The sequence below is a fragment of the Dermacentor albipictus genome, chromosome 1 (assembly GCF_038994185.2).
Source record: "Dermacentor albipictus isolate Rhodes 1998 colony chromosome 1, USDA_Dalb.pri_finalv2, whole genome shotgun sequence".
In the NCBI taxonomy this organism is placed as follows: Eukaryota; Metazoa; Arthropoda; class Arachnida; order Ixodida; family Ixodidae; genus Dermacentor; species Dermacentor albipictus.
Window position 1 is genome coordinate 510,644,833 of NC_091821.1, and position 21,451 is coordinate 510,666,283.

At 47.2% G+C, this 21,451-nt stretch overlaps 1 protein-coding gene across 5 annotated transcripts in view; it reads left to right on the forward strand.

Moving 5' to 3' along the window:
• Nucleotides 1-20,937, forward strand: part of LOC135913372 (neprilysin-2-like) — a 472,005-nt gene extending 451,068 nt beyond the window's left edge. For all 5 annotated transcript variants that reach the window (XM_065445971.2, XM_065445968.1, XM_065445970.1 and 2 more), the window contains exon 9: nt 20,031-20,937. In XM_065445971.2, the coding sequence (XP_065302043.1) occupies nt 20,031-20,864 (834 nt within the window). In that variant the 3' untranslated portion in view covers nt 20,865-20,937. The remainder of the gene's footprint in view (nt 1-20,030) is intronic.
• Nucleotides 20,938-21,451: the final 514 nt, after the last annotated feature.

A 21,451-nucleotide genomic window follows, 5' to 3' on the forward strand; every position in this document is an offset into this window, starting at 1 on the left:
GGACCAAGCTGACTCTCTTGGGGCACATTTTGAAAATATTTCTAGCCCATTGCATTACTCCGATGCATTCCTTAGATACCAGAAACAAGCTGAGAGACGGCCTCTGGACCAAAAAGGAAAGATCGATGAACCGTACAACCGTCCTTTCAATATGGCTGAATTTCAGGCTGCACTACATAGTTGTAATCAATCAGCTCCTGGAACCGATCGAATAATTTACGAGATGATTCAACATCTGCATCCCGAAGCACACAAAACACTCCTCTCCCTTTTTAACGCCATATTCTCTGCTAGCTATACCCCGTCAGCCTGGAAGAAAGCAATCATAATCCCTATTCTGAAAGACGGCAAGGACCCGTCTTTGGCCAGCAGCTATAGGCCTATAGCCCTAACAAGCTGCCTATGTAAGTTTTTTGAGAAAATTACTAACCATCGCTTGGTGCATTTTCTTGAAAGTAACAAGATACTAGATCCCTTGCAGTGTGGCTTCAGGGAACATAGATCCACAACAGATCAACTTGTCCGTATCGAGACAAATATCCGGGATGCCTTTGTGCACAAACAGTTTTTCTTATCGGTATTTTTAGACATGGAGAAAGCATACGATACTACTTGGCGTTTCGGAATTATTCGTGATCTAGCTGGAATGGGCGTCCGAGGCAACTTGCTAAAGGTGATCCAAAGTTATCTGTGCAACCGCACATTTCATGTTCGTATTGGTAATGTCCTATCTCGTCTATTTACTCAGGAAACAGGTGTGCCACAGGGTGGAGTGCTGAGCTGTACTTTATTCCTTGTAAAAATGAATTCGCTCCATACTATCATACCACGTACAATGTTTTATTCCGTATACGTGGATGATATCGAAATAGGGTACAAGTCATGTAATCTTAGTATATGCGAGCGACAAGTGCAGCTTGGCCTGAATAAGTTGTCTAAGTGGGCAGACGAGAACGGCTTTAGACTGAACCCTGAAAAAAGTACATGCATTCTTTTCTCCAATAAGAGAGGGGTAATACCGGAGCTCGTTATTGATCTTAATGGAGAACGGCTATCTGTTAGTCATGAACATAAATTTCTAGGCCTCATTCTAGACTCCAAACTAACTTTTATCCCACACTTAAAATATTTGAAAATGAAATGCTTGAGGACAATGAATCTACTGAAGCTCTTGTCCCGCACATCTTGGGGAAATGACAGAAGATGCCTCTTGAGCTTGTACAAAAGCCTTATACGGTCACGCCTTGACTACGGAGCCATTGTGTATAACTCTGCCACGCCTAGCGCGTTGAAGATGCTCGATTCCGTCCACCACTTGGGTATCCGTCTTGCTACTGGTGCGTTCAGGACTAGCCCTGTAGAAAGCCTGTATGCTGAATCGAATGAATGGTCCCTACATCGCCAAAGAACATATTTAACTCTCTCTTATGCCCTTAAAGTCAAATCAAATTTCCATCATCCGTGCCATTCAGTTATTCACGACCTGTCTACGGCTAGGCTTTTCCGCAACCGCCCAGGCACTAGACCTCCTCTGTCCCTTCGGTTGGAAGCATTGTCCGAGGAAACAGCTGTGCCGATTTTAGAGAATGTCATAATGGCAACTACGTGGCTTCCACCGCCGTGGGAATGGCAGTCTATCGAATGTGATGTCTCGTTTGCAGAAATAACAAAACGAGCACCTGAGGCACACATACGATCACATTTTCTTGAGCTTCAGGAGAAATATTCTTGTGCTGAATTTTATACAGATGCCTCTAAGTCGTCTTCTGGTGTTGCTTACGCAGCAATAGGACCAGAATTCTTAATATCCGGTACATTGAACCCATATACATGTATCTTTACAGCGGAAGCATATGCGATACTCTCTGCAGTGAAGCACATCAGGCAAACGAATCTTACTAAGGCTACAGTGTTCACAGACTCATTGAGTGTAGTGCGAACCCTTATGAATGTACGTAAACATAAAAACACTGTCTTTAACCAATTGTATACATTACTGTGCTCAGCTTATAGTGCTAAGCAAACGATCATCCTATGCTGGGTACCTGGCCACTGTGGCATAAAGGGCAACGAAGCTGCTGACGAGAAAGCTACTTCGGTAGCTTTTAATGACACAGACATAAACATACCCATCCCTGCTACAGATCTTAAAGCATACTTGCGTCACAAACTGAAAATCCACTGGCAGCAGCAGTGGAATGCTCAGATATCAAATAAACTGTACTTGATAAAACCCAAATTAGGATATTGGGTATCGGAGAGAACATCACGATATAACGAAGTGCTCCTTTGCCGATTAAGAATAGGACACACTTACGGCACTCACTCTTACCTCTTGACTGGGGGGCATCCTCCCACTTGTGGTAAGTGCGGCCAGAACCTCACAGTCCTGCACGTTCTTATTCAATGCCCTGCATTGGAAACACAGAGGAAAAGGTATTTCATTTCTGCATATCGCGAAAATATTCCTATTCACCCGAAATTTTTTCTCGGCAATGAACCGCTTTTTAATCCGAAACTCGTTTTAGCGTTTTTAGCTGAAACAGACACTCTCGAAATCATTTGGCCAGGACATTTTTAGCTCACGTATAACAGCCTTGTACTCAAAGGCTTCCTTGAATCTAAAGTGTCAATGCTATGTTTTATTGCATCATGCTTTTAGCGAGACCCCATTACCATAGCCCACAGCATTATTTAGTCAGAGTCATTATTTTAGCAACTACATATTTTACGCCATCCACAGCGAACGATTTTAGGCCTTCTTACAGCCATGTCACATATACCATAAGAAATTCATTGCCTAACTCATTGCCTGCATCATCCACAATGCACCGCTAACATAACATTTGTCATGGCGCTCTTTGGCCATACCTGGCCCTTGCGCCATAAAACACTACACATCATCATGTTCTCGCCGAAGTGACTGAGTACAAGTGGGGCCTGGAGAAGGTTTCGGAGGGTATCGAAGGCGTCATGCTGATCTTGACGGCAAACAAATTGGACGCCTACTTTCATATGTTAGTTAAGGTTTTCAGCGATTTCAAGTGAATTTTCGACAAAGCGTGGGTAATACGCAAAGAGCCTCAGAAAGCGGCGGAGATAGCGGTTATTTGTTATGATGGCAAATGCGTTGACGGTACCCGTTTTCTCGGGGTTTGGCCGGATGCTGGCATGGAACCCAACCTGACCAACAAACTTCGTTTCTGCCTACCCAAACTGAAATTTTCCAATTTTAGCGAAAGTCGACCTGTTCGAATAGCCTGAAGAACTGTCTGCAGAGGCTGCACGTGCTGTTCAAGCTTGTACGAAAAGAGCAAGACGTCGTGATAAATGAGGCACGATTCAAATTTCGGCCCAGAGAGAATGGTTTCCATCATTCTTTGAAAAAATTTGAGGACGCTTAGCTTCGCCTTCAAAAGTGGGACGCGACAGCGTTCCCGTCGACCCGCCAAGGGGTATAAGACAATGCGCTACGGCACAGCGATCACTTACGATGCGTCCCGCATCGGACTTAGCGCCCACCTATCACGCGGTGAGCGTCGAGCAACGCAGCGTTCGGCGGGGCAACGAAACGTGCGCCTGAGCGAACGGAACGAACCAAAGAACTCGGTGTCTCGGAGGGGAAACGATCTACGCCAGCCAAACGTCGTGATCGGCACGGGCAGAGAGATAGATAGTAATCTAAGGAAAGGAACGGCGCTTCATTCTGCAACCGGGAGCACGGCGAAGCGTCGTCAGGGGAGAGGGAGTCCCGCGACTAGCCTGGCAGCGGTCCCAATGCGCGCGCGGCGCGCCTCCTGTCGGGGCAGCACCGTACATTGAGAGGAGGGGGTCTTCTGTGTTTGCCGCAAGATAGCTCTGCGTGTGCGGAAAGCGCAGAAGAAATTCAGCGGAAACGCACTTCGCAACTCGTGTAATTGTGACTTCTGTACGTTACATGTTCATAATTACCGATATACACCGCAGTATAACTTTCGACGGCTCGTTTCGAAGGCAACACCGCATTCACTAGAGGCGCATTTGCACCTCTTGGAAGCATCGAACTCGTGGCTGAGTGGTAGCGTCTCCGTCTCACACTCTGGAGACCCTGGTTCGATTCCCACCGGGCCAATCTTGGAAGTTGCTTTTTATTTATGAAGCGCCTGCCATGATTTATCGCTCACGGTCAACGCCGCCGACGCCGACACCGACGACACCGGCTTTTCTGCGACACGAGCTCCTTAACGCTATCGCGTTAAAAGTAGCTAGTGCCGAGCACAACCCAAAAGGAAGGACCTTGATCTCTTAGAAGTCGTCAGTAGTAGCAAGAGCAGTCTTTTCGCGATCACGCGCGTCACCTGCGGTTTGCCTATAGCCACCGTATAAATCCATGAAAAAAGTATCGAGCATTGCTTACACGATTCATGGAGTCATTTATTCGTGGGAGAGTATTGACGTCTTCGTGATCTCATTGAATTTTCAATAATCGATGGAAAAGCGCAAGGCATCATTTTTATTCTTCACTAAGACGACTGGCGAAGGCCAAGGACTGGTCGATCATTGGATGATGACATTTGTAAGCATCTGCTGAACTTGGTGACGTATAGCGTCTTGTTCTGTCTGCGACAGCCTACAGGCTTGTTGTCGAACGGGCTTTTCGGTAGGTTCGGTAATGATTCGGTGCTGGGAAAGCGACGTCTGGGTAACCTTCGTCGTTCTAGCGAAACAATCTTGAAAAGAAACGAGTACATCCACAAGGCTCTCTCGTTGTGATTAGGTAGGCTCGCGTTTGCATCGAGAGTGCTTGCGAATGCCGTGGCAGTATAGTCGCACTGTGAAAGAACAGCGAATATTGACGGACCGTGGACGTCAGCAATTTCGTCAAGATATGCAATGCTGCTGCGTCATTTAAATGACGATATTCCTCCCTGAATTTGTGACCTGCAGGTGAGCTAGTTTGTTTCTGCGCTGAAGCTCCTAGACGCTGAAGACAAATTCGCCTCCGCAATTACAGCGTCGAGGACGTCCTGTTCATTTCACACCGACAAAGAGGCTTCTTTGCTGGGACAGAGTCACTGATTCATCGGACATACGTAGCGCTGTTTTCCGTGATTGGCTGTTGTCAGCTACGGGAGGAAAGGTCCCCCGAGCAACACCAGCAACTCACTTAGGTCATTGATTGCACTGTATTCACGAAGAAAGTTCATTCTACGGATTATTGCATGGAAGTATAGAATTATTACAAGGAAGGACCCCGTGAATGTCGACGTACGGATTAGAATACGTGTCGCGCACATTGCAGTTGTCATCACCAGATGGCCACTTTCCGTGTGCAGCTGGGGCCATTGCCATGGCTTGGTGACTTTCCTCAATTTAGACGACTGGGCGCCGCTCATAACGAAATAATCGGCACCGGTGTCGACGAGGGCAGCGGCCACATTATTATCAAGAAATGCGGCGATGTCGGCAGAAACAGCCTCATTAGTGTCGGAAAATAAAGAAAAGCCGGTGGAGTCGTCGTCGGGTCGTTGCGTCGACGGAGTTTCTTTAAATGTTCGTTGGAAAGCGACTTCACCCTAGTTTGCCCCGTAGAGACTCGGTGGTCGGTTCCCGAGGTGAGCGTAAGACGACGAGGGCAAGCAATGTCATGGTGATCGCGATTGCCGGCGCTGAAGAGGAATCTGCGAGCCCGTCAGATACGATTCCATTACGGCGTACGCTCGCCGTAGCGTGGGCACCGCGCGTCACGTTGGAAGCCGCCGAGACTTGACTGGCGGTACTGGCAGCCGCGGTACGCGTGACCCAATTCGCCACAGGGGTAACAGAGAAGACGGTTGCGTGACGAGCGCCATACGCTTGCGATATAACCGCTGTGTTATGGTGATCGCTATTGCCGGCGCTGAAGAGGAATCGGCTGGCCCGTCAGATGCGCTTACATTACGGGGGACGCTGCCCGTAGCGTGGGTACCGTGCGTCAGGCTCGACGCGGCGTTGATGTACCTGGTGGGACTGGCAGTCGGCGTACACGTGACCCGCTTCGCCACAGTGGTAGCAGAGCAGACAGTTATGTGACGCGTGCCATACACTTGCATAGTAGCGTGCTGTATTGAGCCAGGTGGTAGGTACGTATGTACGTTCGGTTACCTAGAGCCGGGTAGTGGACGCGTAGGGGTGTCTGCGAACAGAGGTTTAGCCTGGTCCACTGCCCACATGATGTGATCTATAGACGGTGGCGCCTCATATGTTAGGACGGATACCTCAGGTCCTGAGGGTGCGAGTGGTTGAATCGCATGTCTGATTTCACTCTGGAGGACGTCCCCAACTGCTGTGAAGGTTGTTGGGATCCCAAGGGTCCCCCTGCTTGGAGTTGCCGCAGTTCATCACGCACACCACTTGGTATGAAGTCTGCGAGAGCTGCTTTTTGCCGTTGAACCCAGTAGAGCATGCAGCAGCCGTGATATCGTGGCGTTCGTACTGTGACGACTGCTCCTGGCGTGCACACTCAATCGTGCTTGTCTCACTCACGAACTCGGCCACAGTTGGCGGATTGAACTCGAGTCCAGTGCAAAGCTGTTCCTCGACTCTGCGCATTAAATATCCCACCTTCACTTCGTTGGACGTTCCAGGGTCTTCACGCCTGAAAACGAAGCATGCCTCTCGACAAATTTTCGAGACCCTCTCGTTTGGCCACTTGTTCCTAGAATAGATGGTTTGTTCATCTCTCTCTTTCGGCATTGTGGTACGCATCACGGGTCTGTCGATTAAACTCTTGCCATGTCGCAAAGGAACCATCATGGTTTCCGTACCACGACGTCACCGAGCCTTCCCACTCAAGGTTGCAGCTCAACTCCGCTGCCCGCGAATAATGTCACGTGATGAAAACAGAAAAATTGTGAATGGCGAAGTTAGTGCTTCATTGGGTGAACCTGCGCCCTCAAGAGCAAATTACACTCAAAGCACAACAATTGCGGAGAACACAGTCTGATCAGCGAGTCAAGCGCGTCGTCTTTTATATATCAGTCATTGACGGTTCCAGAGTAATCGATGGTGCCCGCGTGTCTTCTAGAAAATTCTACATCATTCACCACGCGCATACATGAAATCAGATTACTGAAGGTCCAGCGACAACATTTGTTAGGCGTTGAGACGTGGTCACCCGATAAAGATAAAGTACACGTGTCAATACCCCCTCGTAGAAAGCATCGACCCGATGCTGCAAACACACGGTAGTAATGAAAACACTCGTAGCAAACAAAACGCAAAATAAGGAAGATCGCCAGCGGGTGTAAAAGGGCTTAAAACGCGCCATGTGGACCAATTCAGAGGGTAGGCAGTGTTGCTGTGAATAAAAAAAAATTAAATAATGGGGTTGTACGTGCCAAAACCACTTTCTGATTATGAAGCGCGCCGTAGTGAAGGACTCCGGAAATTTACTTATTTATTTATTTATTTATTTATTTAGTGATACAGAAATGCCAGGAAGGGATTTTCCCAGAGTGGGCGTACACATACAAGCAATGGTCAAATATTTACAAAAGAAGCCGGGAAAAAAAAGGCCGCAAATGATTACCGAACAAACAAAAAGGATCAGCATTAGAGATAACAAGGTTCAATTATGACAGTATAACCTAGGAGTAGACAAATTTCCACCACCTGGGGTTCTTTAACGTACACATAAATCTAAGCACACGGGTGCTTTCGCATTTCGCCCCCATCCAAATGCGGCCGCCATAGCAGGGATTCGATCCCGCGACCTCGTTCGCAGCAGCCGAACACCATAGCCACTGAGCAACCATGGCGGGTGCTGCTGTGAATACGAAATGCCGTCTGGCACCACCTCATATTCCAGTGCAACAATATCGGATGATCTTGTAGGGTCCAAAATAGCGTCGCAATAGTTCCTCACTAAGTCCTCATCGGCGTATCGGGGTCCAAACCCAAAGACGGCGGCCGGGCTGGTACTCAATGTAGCGTCGTTGGAGGATGTAGTGTCCGCTGTCGGTTCTCTGGTGGTTCTCGATCCCTAGGCGGGCGAGCTGTCGGGCTTCTTCGGCGCGCTGGAGACAGGTGGCGATGTCAATATTTTCTTCGTCGGTGACATGTGTCAGCATGGCGTCGAGAGTCGTCGACGGGTTCCTGCCGTAAACCAGCCTGAACGGTATGATCTGCGTTGTTTCTAGCACCGCCCTGTTGTAAGCGAAGGATGCGTTTGGCAGAGCGACATCCCAGGTCTTGTGTTCGACGTTGACGTACATTGCTAGCATGTCGGCGAGGGCCTATAGAGACGCTTCTTAAGACCATTCGTCGGTGGGTGGTAGGCAGTTGTGCTCATGTGCCTTGCCCAACTGTGCTGCAGCATGGCTTGGGTGAGCTCCGCTGTAAAGACCGTTCCTCTGTCGGTTATGAGGACTTCTGGCGCGGATGTCACCGCCGGATGTTCTCGACAAAGAATTTGACCACTTGGGCTGCGCTAGCTTTCAGCAGAGCTTTCGTTTCAGCGAAGCGGGTGAGGTAGTCCGCCGCCACGACGATCCACTTATTTCCGGCTGTTGACGTCGGAAAGGGTCCCTACAAGTCTATGCCGATCTGCTGAACCGGAAGGCGAGGAGGCTCGTTCCGCTGTAGTGGTTCCGCTGACCTTGTCGGTGGTGTCTTGCGTCGCTGACACTCTCGGCATGTCTTGACGTAACGGGCAATGTCGGTGATCAGGCGCGGCCAGTAATACCTTTCCTGCATCCTCAATAGCGTCCGCGAGAATCTGAGGTGTCTAGCGGTCCGATCGTCTTGTAGGGCGTGCAGTAATTATGGACACAGCATTGAAGGAACAAAGATGCAGTTGGCACGGACTAGTGAGAAGTTCTTTAATACGAGCAGGTTGTTTTGAAGCAAGAACGAACACAATCCTCGCCTAAATGCTCTGGGCACAACATCGGTGTGCCCTTCCAAATACACGACGAGGTTTTTCAGCTCCTCGACTGTTCGTCGCTGTTCAGCGAAGACTCCGGCGCTTAGTATTCCAAGGAAGGCGTCGTCATCCTTGTCATTTTGTGGCGGCTGGTCAATGGGGGCTCGTGATAGGCCATCAGCATCAGTGTTTTCATCCGGACTTGTAGGTTGCAGTGATATCATATTATTGCAATCTTAGGCTGCACGGCGCCAGCCGTTTTGAAGAGTACCTTAAATTCGCTAGCGAACACAACGCGTGATGGTCGCTGACGACATTGAATGTCCTGTCGAATAGGTAAGGGCGAAATTTTGCTGTAGCCCAAACGAGGGCGAGGCATTCCTTTTCCGTTGTAGAATAATTGCCTTCTGCTTTTGAGAACGGCCTGCTAGCGTAAGCAATCACCCGTTCAAATCGATCTTTTCAATGAACTAGGACGGCACCGAGGTCTAGGCTACTGGAATAAGTGTCTATTTCTCTATCGGCGTCATCGGCGAAGTGCGTAAGTACCGGTGGTGACTGCATGCGTCGTTTGAGCTTTTGAAATAAGTTCGACTGCGGCGTTTCGTACTTGAACTCAACGTCACAGTTCGTTAGATGTGTCAGCGACTCAGCGATGCGCGAAAAGTCGCTGAGAAAGCATCTGTAATAGGAAAACATTCCAAGGATCCTACGCAAGGTGTTCTTGTCGATGGGCTGCTGAAACATTGCGATTCTGCGCTGACTTCTGCGGGTCAGGGCGGATGCCAGATTTTCTGATGACGTCGCACAGGAAGAGGAGACCATCCTAAACGAAGCGGAATTTTTCTGGCTTCGCTATGAACACCGATGATTTGATGGCCTCTAGTTGCGTCGCAAGCCGTATAAAGGGATCGTCAAAATTTCTTGCGAAGACGACAACGTCACCAAGGTAAACAAGACAGGTCTGCCACTTCAAACCAGTTAATATCATGTGCATGACGTGGTAAAACGTTGCGCGCGCCGATCCCCGTCAGGATGGCATAACCTTGATTTCGTAGAGGCCGTCTTGCGTGATGAACAAGCGCTTTTCGCGATCACTCTCATTGACTTCTGTGTGCCAGTAGCCAGACTTGAGATCCATCGACGAGAATTGTTTAACGTTGCTGAGCCGATCCAATGCGTCGTCAATCCGTGGTAGGATGTATACATCCTTCTTTGTGATCTTGTTCAGTCTATGGTAATCGACGCAAAAAAGTATGGTTCCGTCCTTTTTCGTCACCAAGACAACAATGGATGTCCACGCGCTTTTTCGTTGGCTGGATGATGTCGCCGCGCTGCATTTCATCGACTTGTTGCCTTATAGCTTCATGTTCTAGCGTCGAAACTCGGTAAGGTTGAAATGCGGAGTGGTTGAGCGCACTCTTCTATCATTATGCGATGCCTTGCGACTGGTGTTATTTGAACCTTCAATGACGTCAAAAAGTAGTCTTTGTATCGTCAAAGCAGACTCCAGAGCTGTTGCTGCTTAATCATGGGGATACTCCGACTTATGTCGAAATCTGGTTGGGAACTATGGTCGTCCGGGTAGATGCTGCAGAATCCGAGAGAAGAAACCCATTGGCGGTTTCCGCAATTTCCTCGATGCACGCGATCGTCGTGCCTTTGTTTATTTGCTTAAACTCCTGGCTGAAGTATGTCAGCATCCCTTTCGCTTTCCCTCCGTACAGTCGAGCAATCCCTCTTGCGACGCAAATTTAATGGTTGATCAGTAGGCGCTGGTCGCCATCGATGACGCCCTCTACGTGTGCGAGTATTTTTGTGCCGATGGAAATAACAATGCTGGAGCGAGGCGGGGTGCTCACTTGATCTGCGAGCACATTCAAGGCGTCGTGACTACGACAGCTCTCCCGGGGTATCACTTGATGTTTCGAGAGCGTTATCGACTTCTAGTTTAGGTGAATGACTGCACTGTGTAATTCAGGAAGTCCATGCCAAGAACGACGTCTCGTGAAGACTGTTGGAGAATAACGAAAGCGGCAGGATAGGTCCAGTCATGAACCGTATTTCTTGTCGTGCAGATTCTAGCCGGCGTTATTAGGTGGCCTCCAGCTGCCGCATTTGAGGGCCTTCCCATGCAGTCTTAACTTTATTCAAATTGGTAGCAAGGAATGCATTCATCAGGGAGTATTCGGCTCCTTTGTCCACAAAGGCGGTGACTGCATGGCCATCGAGAAGTACGTCGATGTCGGTGGTTGTTTGCCTTGTGTTGCACTTAGGCCTTGGCGTCGGATCACGGCTGCGTCGTGTTGACATGTGGCTGGAAGGTTGCGTCTTCAGGTCTTGTTTTCCCGGCGTATTCCTTGCTTCTAGGCTTCGTCGAGATGGCGGCGTCTCGCTGATATATCGTCGAGGTCGTCTGTTCGGCAACTACTACGGCGGTGGAGGATCTTCGTCAGTTCGACGAACAGCAACCGCACCTTCATCGGTTGCTGCTTTTACTCTTCCGGATATGGGCTCACAGACCAGCACCGGGCTGTGCTAGTGTGTGGTCGGCGCTGCGGCGAAAGATAGCGGCCTGGTGACTGTGAGCGGAACGGTCGTCGAAGGCTCCACTGAGTAGCGGTGAGGTAGTCGGCGATATCGCGACGTTGTTCCCCAAGCTGTGGTTGCGTCGCGTAACGGCGAACCCTCGCCGTCCCATCTCCCGGTAGGGGCATCGTTGGTAGACGTGACCCGTTTCTCCTGAGTGGTAGCAGAGCCGGTGGTAATCAGAAGTGCGCCAGGCGTCTCTCATAGTTGGCTAGTTTCGCTGGACGACGGGTTGGTGAGCTGGCGGCGGCAGCGGAAGACGGTGGAACTGCGATGTTACAGTTCCCTGGCGCGGGCGCGGAGTTCTAATTTGACGGCGGGCGACGGCGGTGTAGGTTATCACTTCAGGCCCTGCCTACAGCGCTTCCGGCTGCGCTTCGGGAAGTTCCAGTGATCGCTTGATTTCTTCTCTGACGACGTCAGCTATCAAGGCAACCTCAGGCTGGAATCTTGGGAACATGCGCTGAAGTTCCTCTCGACCGCTCTGATGGTCTAGCTTAGGTCGTCGGTGCCCAATGAGTAAACTTCGTCGTAGTTTGCTGGGATTGTGCGGTGATTGAATTGGCAGTACCATATTGCTAGAGTTTTCTTCAAGCTGGTAATTCCCTAAGAAACTCTTCCACGTTCTTCGGTGGGTCTTTTGTCATTCCTGCGAAAAGTTCTTGCTTTACACCACGCATGAGTAGGCGAACTTTCTTCTCCTCGGACATTTCCTCGACAGCAAGGCAGAACAGACGGTTCATTTCTTCCGTAAAGATGGCAACGTTCTCATTAGCTAGGTGTACTCGGGATTTTAGCATTTCTTCGGCCCTTTCTTTGCGCACGACGCTCGTAAAGGCGCGCAGGAAGCCGCTACGAAATAGGTCCCATGTGTTCTATGTCAACTCCCAGTTCTCAAACCACGTTCTGGTGGTGTCTTCTAAACGCGAAATATACATGCCGCAGCTTGTCGTCAGAGTCCCAGCTGTTTAAAGTCACGATTCGTTCGTAGGACTCCAGGCCTCTGTTTCAGGCGAAAGTCCGTGTTCTAGGAGCAGCTGGTGCAGTCGGTGGATTTCTTGATGGTTCGGGATGACGTTCCTTTTGTTTTCGCGGTCCGGATTTCAATCACGGCTTGTCGGGGGCTTCCTGTACCTGAACGAGCAAGCAGTTCCTTCAGATGTCACGTTGTAGTGACGGTGCCGAAAGCAAAAAAGCTACGAATTGCGAAACTAGCGTTTTATTAGGCGAACCTTTGCCCGCAAAAAGCAAGTTACACTAATAGCACAAAAGTGGCGAATACAGTCGGCGATCGTCGGAAATCTCATCAGCGGGTCAAGCGAGTCGGCTTTGATACATCAGTCATCGAAGGTTCCAGACTAATCGCTGGTGCCCGTTTGTCCTTCAGAAAGTTCTACACCATTCGCGTCGCGCATACGTGAAATCAATTTACACAAGCTTCTGCGACGACGCACAGCGGATTGAATCATTCATAACAGAGGAAATTCCGATATATGCATGCGCGTCATGCGCTGTGCGACCTTTGTTACGTGGTAAAACTTGGTCACCCGATAAAGATAAACAAGTATACTTGTCAATATCGTCCCACGCGTTCATATTGGCAGCCCGATCGAAGTGTTCCAGCCAGTCTTAAACAGCCTCTAAAGTGTCTCCGTGAAAGGGTCCGGGTACCTTTGGTGCGTAAAATAAAACATGTGACAGAGCAGACTAGACTGGGCATCGTAGGTTTGGCTACGCTGGCTCGTAGTGATCGTTGACATTTCTATTTCCAGTCTGGACGACAAAGGACCGAATTCGGGTGTTAAGTCCTTGCAGGCGGCGGCTTCTTCTTGCTGTGGAAGCGGTGGCTGTCTGCATGGTGCTCGAAGTGACGCAGGAAACTTGAGGGCAAAAGTGCATTTACCCAGTGCTTCCACCAGTAATTTCACGGGCGAAACAACAGAGACAGCCAAGAGCCCACGTCTTTACTCGAACCACACAAAAAAAGCTCTCCTCTTCTAACCGCATGACATGTACGTGCCACAGCGGATGGCTCATATGTCATGGCATGTGTAATTACTTTACAAAGCTTACAGCGACCCGTTTTAGGCCTCTTTATAGCTACATTGCATCTACATTTGCTGCATAATACACAGAAAATTCATTTCCATATGTCATGGGCTCTTTGGCTATAGCTGGCACTTGCGCCATCAAACGCCACACATTATCAAGGGTTGGGCTTGATGACGGCTACACTCATATTTTCTAAGCGTTTTTTTTATTCATGTTTATGATAGATATATGATATGAGATGATGATGACACTTTCTAATTGCGAACTGCCATGGAGCTAGCTTATGCGTTAAACCAGCACTCCCTTACCAAGAAGACGCCTTATTTAGCACACAATTCATAAGAAAGGAAAGCAGGCGACAAGACAGAGCGCCTCTAACAGTTAAGTTTGATTGCTAGCACAGCCTCACCATGTGAAAAAAAACGAGGAGAATAAGTAAATCTGAACGTATGTTGCTTGCGTAAATTTGAAAAGGGCACTTCGCAAGGTCGGCGTGACACTTGTGTTACAGTGACAATAAGTATTCTCACAATCTAATAGTCCTCCGGATGGGCACCTAATACACAGGTTCCCGATCATATATGGAAAGCCCTATGTATCTCTCCTGTGCTCTCGTCCTTATATTTTGCCACGATCAAGCACTTTCCAATAAAGAGAAGTGAGACAAAGAAGAATGAGACATCCACCCATTCGTAGCAATTGCTAAAAAAATAACCCATACGGATTCGCCGAAAGGAAAGCATTGCCGCTGAAAAAAAAAATTCGTACCGCTCCGGGACCAATTTTTCTTTAACTGTGAGGCTTTTCTTTCGAGAAACCCGTGTGGGTTTTCTTTGTAGCAATTGCTACGAATAGGTGGATGCCTCATTTTTCCTTAATCGAGCAGTTTTCTCCAGTTTGCAGGTTTCCGCAGAGTGATGACGTCCAATTCTTGCCTTTGCTTCATGTTGTCGACAAATTCGACTTTACCATACCATCTGCAAGCCGTCTGGTTAGCTCAGATGGTAGAGCGGCTGCCCCGGAAAAGCAGTGGTCGCGGGTTCGAATCCCTGCCTTGGACAAATTTTTCTGCAAAGTCAGGCTTTTCTTTCGAGAAACCCGCATAGGTTTCCTTTGTAGCAATTCCTACAAATGGGTGGATGTCTAATTTTTCCTTAATTAAGTACTTCTCTCCACCTTGCGTGTCTCTACAGAACTGTTACGTCAGAAATAAGACAAGATAGACATAAGATTCATGCATTTCACGCAATTGGATGGGGTATCAAATTCTCTTTCTGTCACTATGTGTACGGGTGCTCCGCAAGCGTCGGCATCTATTGTCATAGAGTTGTGCACGCCGTAACTCAGGAACAGTGACCTTCTGTAGTTGGCGCTTCGCAAAAATGCCTCGGCTTTAGAGCCATTGCTTTTCTGTTGGCATACTTGTGTTCGTGCTGTCAGTAATTTCGCTGGTTGCCGAATTTTCTTGAGGGCTCATACTGACTCTATCGATGTCTATAAGTGCAGAATTTTCAGAATGAGGTTTTTTTGGTTTGCAAGTGTGTCTGAAGCAAAGGTGGCACTCGCAAGTGACTATTCTAGACCTTACTTAAATGAACCAGCGAATCTTGGTAACATCTTATCAGTAGTTCTATAGGAACTACTCAAGGGTTCACAAAATTTATCTAATTAGTAACATGATGATAGTCACTTAGGCAATGACCACGGCTTTATCATCATCTTACCTGACTAGATTAATTTTCGGTTAACCTTTGACATCTCATACAGAACCTATGAACAAATAACAAGGACATACTAATTTCTCACTCGCTTTCAGAATATACTCCTTCAGTGCCGCCTTTCCTTCAACCAGACTTGCAAAGAGAATAACCTTATCTATAAAAGTTCGCACTTGAAGGCATTAGTAGTGTCAGTGTGCAGCGTCAAGATAATACGCGCAGCCAGAAAGTAATTACTGGAAGTACGAGTTCAAGAATGCTGACAAAAAATCAAGGGCCTGGAAACTGAGGTATCCAAAGGTGTCAACTACAGCAGGCCATTGCTCCTGTCTTGCAGGTCTTAAAGAACCATATCAACTTCACAGCGATGCTAATTGACCACCTGTGCAGACATGTGCACGAAACCTTGACGTATAAAACCAAAAGAGCCCGTTCAAACGAAGGAGTTATCCTCAGCTTTTCTTCCTACGAGCCCACTAAACCTGACACAGCCATTGTGCGCAAAGGATTGAGCTTCGATCCTGAAGGGAGTTTTACTCGATCCTGGCGAGTGTGATACTCAATTTGGAACATGCTTTCAGTCACCTAGTTCTTGAAGTAAAAGAAAAGTCCGCAAGCTTACCTGCCATGGTGTAAACCAATAATCTGTCTTGGCTCCAGAACGTAAGCTTTCTTGCTTTGGCTAGTTCAGTGCCAACATCATTATAAAACAGAATTCATTAACAATTGCAAACTCAGGTCAATGTCTTTATCTGCATCATTGCGCGAAGAAAAGCTGAAGAAAGGGGGCGCAATGTGACTAGTGAATCGGTGCAGGGGTCTGCGGAGGTAACAAGTTTGAAGCCCGCATGCATAGGCTAACAATCACAAGGCGAATTAACGCTATTGTTTGGAACAATACCATGCCCTTCTTACTTCAAGAAAGGGTGCCAAAATTTTTAGCTGTAGTCAACATCATGGATGTACACTGCACCTTCATTTTGGTTATATCTAAGGAAGGTACGGCAAAATTAGGCCATCTAAATCTAATGGCAATTTGCATAAGTACATCCTTGCTCAGACGATCTGCCAATATCTTGTTTTGGAAAGTACGAAATTTTAGTAAATGTAGCTGCTATGAACTACTGCCGTATTAGCATTTGGCCTTACGCAGTTATTATTTGCTTTGAAAAAATACCCGCCGTGATTACTCAATGGCTATGGTATTGGGCTGACCAGGTCACGGGATCGAATCCCGGCCACGGCGGCCACATTTCGATGTAGCAGAAAACACCCGTGTACTTAGGTGCACGTTAAAGAACCCCAGTTGGTCAAAATTTTCGGAGTCCTCCACTATGGTGTGCCCCATAATCAGAAAGTGGTTTTGGCAAGTAAAACCCCATATTTAAAAAAAATATATTTAAGTGGTTTTACATACCAAAACTACGACGCGATATTGAGGAGCGCTATAGTGGGGGACTACTGATTATACCGTAAGTCCTTGTTGACTGGAACTTCGAAATCTTGAAATATTGGTTAAGCCAGCTTTTCTTTTTTTTCCTGACTTGGTGTCAACTCCATGTATTTTCCACCTCTTCTCTCAATATGGTTTCGCGCTGTGCTTCCGGTATCTGCAAACCTTGACTGCGAAAATGTCGGGAAGATGTCACTACCAAGACGTTTCCAAACTTTCTCGATGATTGGACATTGCCAAATGTGTCAAGACCACAAGTGTATAGCAAGTACTGCTTAATTCTACGCGACTCTTTATTATCCACTGTTCACGGCAGGCTGTGATCCCATTGATAATCCGGACAGAGTCCTTCTTTAACCCCTGAAAAAGCCCGATGAGGGCAAGTAGGTATGTGTGACCTCCACAACATGCATGTATGCCCACGTTTCCGTGGAGCGTCATCAGCTTGTTTTTTCCCGTGCTCTGTGTTCTTTACGTGGATCTGCGCGCTAAGCCATGGCGTACGCTACAGCAGCTGCACCGATTGTTTGCTATGTTTAGCACCTTTTAGTCACATCTTCGGGACCGCAATATAGCAGCGATGCCATTTGTGACGTCGTTTCTTATTCTGCGTCGTCAGTGGTCATAGTCATGCTCCACATGCGTTCACAATCTGATAAGGCAACCGAGAGCAGTCTATGAAAGAGTGGCACGTAATCAAGCGGAAGGTACGGGTACCCAGTCATGGCCCTTGGGCGGAATTCCCGGTCGATTACATTTTCAGATACCAGATCTGGTGTGATATTTCGCATGAATGGGCATTATACGCGTCGGTGCTTACGTGCAAGAGCGCTTGCTTGGCTCTGTGCGAGGATCGCTCTTGTCCGTAGATGCCCCACATGGTGGGTGCTAAGTCGCACAGTATCTTGCAAAAGCGATCGACCAAAAATACGAATTATGTTATAGTTATGTATAGCGAGAAATAAACGCTACTGGCGCCTATATTAAAATGCTCTATGTGGTGTTTGCCTGGCCAGGGCTTTATATATTTGCGAACCTGTTGATCTCGGAACCCATTATTTTTGCAATTTCCTCAGTTTTCAAAAGGTCGAGTTAACGGGGTTTCACCGTATTTTAATCACCTAGTGTTCTTTGATGTCAGACCAATTCATCACATACTTTTTTTTAGTATTTCGCCGCGGCTGAAATGGAGTCATTGTGGCCGGGATTCGATCCCCTGCCCTCGGGCTAAGTCAAAGCCACTGAACCACCACGGTATCGCCTTTGCTGGTAGATCAGTACTTTCCGAGTAATTTATTTACCACCTTGACTTGTCCGTGCTACTGTGAAAAGTACATTTTATGCTTTGGTTACTTTTGCTGCTTTATACTAGTAATTATTAGTAATTAAATAGTCTGTGCGCTCTTTTTATAACTTGATTCAGTGGCCTGCTAGTAGTGGCAGCTTATCCTACCACAGTAATGCTTGTTCGTTTAAGAATGATAGGCATTGCAAGAAACACATATTTTTAATAAGATTCATTCAGTATTTATGTTGTGAACGCAGAAGCATTTTATTCTCTGTGAACATAGGCCGAACAGCGATAGCCGATGCGTTAACTTGTTGCCGTAGTTAAACAAAAATTGTTGGCATTTCTGTACTTATTCAGATGCCCTACATGGTTTCAGCTAGAAGCACATTTTAATAGACTTTTGTCCGCAGACTTCGTGTATCGCAGTACCATTAGGAGGTTCAATAAGCGATACCTGTGGGATATATAACATGTTCTTGCCTAGACCGGAGGACTTCAAGTATAAGAAATGCTGATATGGGGGTACATGAAAATATAAATAAAGTATACGTATCTGTTTCATCTGCAAGTGCAAGTAACTACTTCAGCTGATATTCTTCACCTCAAAGTTATGCTTTACCATTCATTAGCGAACACACCTTTGCAGCAACACAATGCACTAAGATCAGTACACGTGATCGTTCGTGTATTACACTTACTATAATTACGTTCGCATATCTGTAGTAAATGTGAAAAAAAATTATGGAGTTTTACGTGCCAAAGCCACTTTCTGATTAAGAGGCACGCCGTAGTGGGGGACTCCAGAAATTTCGACCGCCTGAGGTTCTTTAACGTGCACCTAAATCCAAGTACACGGGTGTTTTCGTATTTCGCCCCCATCAAAATGCGGCTGCCGTGGCCGGGATTCAATCCCGCGACCTCGTGCTCAGCAGACCAACACCATAGCCACTGAGCAACCACGGTGGGTAGTAAATGTGAAGATGAAGTACCAACCTTTTTCAGGTTGCATGTTCTCATAGCGCATACAAATTTCTTCATGTTGTTTGGACTGAGTTTCTCCGAACGAGCTTCTTCATGGTTAATACGATCATAGTTCATACAATACTTATTCAATATGTGTCACGCCAGCATTGGTTGTGCTAATGAATTTATGCAAAGAATTGTGCTCTTGTTTGAGTTAAGCAACATATCAGGCAAACCTACATATAACAGAACGAGAAAGAAGGGGGATAACCGAGGGGCCCAGTTTTTATTATTCATAAGAAGCCTATAAACAATGACAGCGAATACATCATAGGGGAAATTACTTGTACTTAATAAGTGAATTAAACAAATAATAAATAATTGGAAATAAAAGTGGATAGAAAAACAACTTGCCGCCGATGGGTCATGATCCTACGTCTTCGCAGTACGTATGTGATGCGCTTCCAATTGAGCTACCAAGGCGCAGTTTCACCATCCACTTCCATGGGTATTTCTCTTTTACGAAAGCTAACCCTGGGTGTGTTAATCAGCACCACCGCTCTAAAACCTTGGCATCGGATGTGGAACATGCTTTCAACCACAGACGAAGGATAGGAGAGAGGCATTCTTAGATCTAACAAAACGCTGATCAACTTGTCTTCAGGCTGATCACAAATTGATAAGTGCGCCAAATAGGATTAAAGAGTCAATTACTGGAAGCGACATCCCACCATACTAAACAAGCCTAGTCCGAATGCGGGAACAAATAGATCCGAACAGAAGTAAACATTATGGGACTAAACGGAATCAAACAGGAGTGGCTTAAAGGGGGCAGATTTAAGAGGGCTAAAGAGGGCTAAAAAGGGCAGGACTGAAAAAGATAAAACGGCAATGGACTAAGCAGATTTAAACGTGGTCAAACTTGACCTAGTACAATCATAATCCTATTTTATGCCATCCGTTTGAAAACAATTTCCTAATAAAGAGCTGGAAGTGGCTGATAGTAGGATAACTTTATAAGGCTTTTCATTAGTGATAAACCGTGTAGTGTGTTGTAACCCAACGTCTCTCCTTCAACAGGTGCTGAATCCAGAGATCATGGAGCACACCTGGACCTTCGACAGGCTCTCTTCTGCCTACGAGCGGTTGAACGCGTCTGATGCTCGGTCTGTCATAGGCTTCCTGCAGTCCGTGGTGCAGACCAGGAGGGATGCCACCAGTGATTTCTCGGTGGTCCACTGGAAAGGCGGATTCCTCAGCACGACGGCGAGCCTTGCATTCCCTTACAAGGTTCTAGAAGTCCCACTTCCAGTCTTCAGCCTCCGCAGGGCGCTAGATGTTTCAGTCCTCCACCTACAATTGGCCAGAATTGGTCCACGAGTCTACCATACCTTGTACAAGGCACTGTATTTCACGAGCACCGATTTGGCGCTGGACAACATGACATGGAATCCACTTCGGTACTTCGAAACTGCGGCGGATTGTCTCTGGGAGCAATACTCTACTGTCGGACGCAAAGTGGCCAATTCTTCGTCGCACTCGTCACTGCCATCTGCAAACACAGGCCATACTCTGGACAATTTGTTCGATGCCCTTGCCCTCAGCAGCAGTTTTGATGCGTATTGGTTCTACGTCACCGCGAGACACAAGCTTTATCGCTTCAAAGGCAGCGAAAATCTCGATATGACGCGAGCGTTCTTCGTTGAGTACGCGAGGAACTTCTGCGAAAGTCGGAAGTTGGGGCTCCTCGCTGGCGGGAGCCAACTTAGGACCTCACAGGCAAGCAGTCCAGCGTGGTACAAGGTCAATGGTCCTTTGATGAACACAAAAGAGTTTGCCAAGGCATTCTCGTGCCCACCCGGTTCCTTGATGAACCCAACCAGCAAGTGCCCTCTCATACGCAAGCATCGCTGAGAAGCAGTGGCTGTCGGTTTCTATAGTGCGTCCATGCTTGCGTTTCTTTTTTATATAAAAGTTGTAAACCACACTGATGCATGCCTTGTGATACTTTCAAGGCGCTTGTATTGCAGTGATGAACCCGTACAAAAACATTATTGAGAAGGCATTGAATTAATATTGGTCAATGTTGAGTTTTTCATTGAGGAATTGTGAAAATTTTGTTGGAGAATTGTTGGGCTGATTGTTGAGTGGTTTTGAATATTGGCCACTGGAATTTAATTGGAACACCATTGGCTGTCTCAATGTTGAATAATTGTTAAATTACCATTGAAATTCCATTGCGCTTAAACGGTTCGTTGTGTTAATTTTATTGAATTGTTGTTGGGTTACCATTGATAATGCATTGAACTGACGTTGTGGTAGTTCTGCTGACCTGTTGTTGAGTTATTGTTGTCACAGCACTCAAAAGTACGTTGTGATCCAGTTGAGATGGCATTGAGATTTCAGAAGTGGCCATTGAAATATGTTTGACATTTCGTTGGCATAGTAGATTTTTATTCATATATTGAAATTACTTTGCTATTCGCACTTGCATGCCTTGG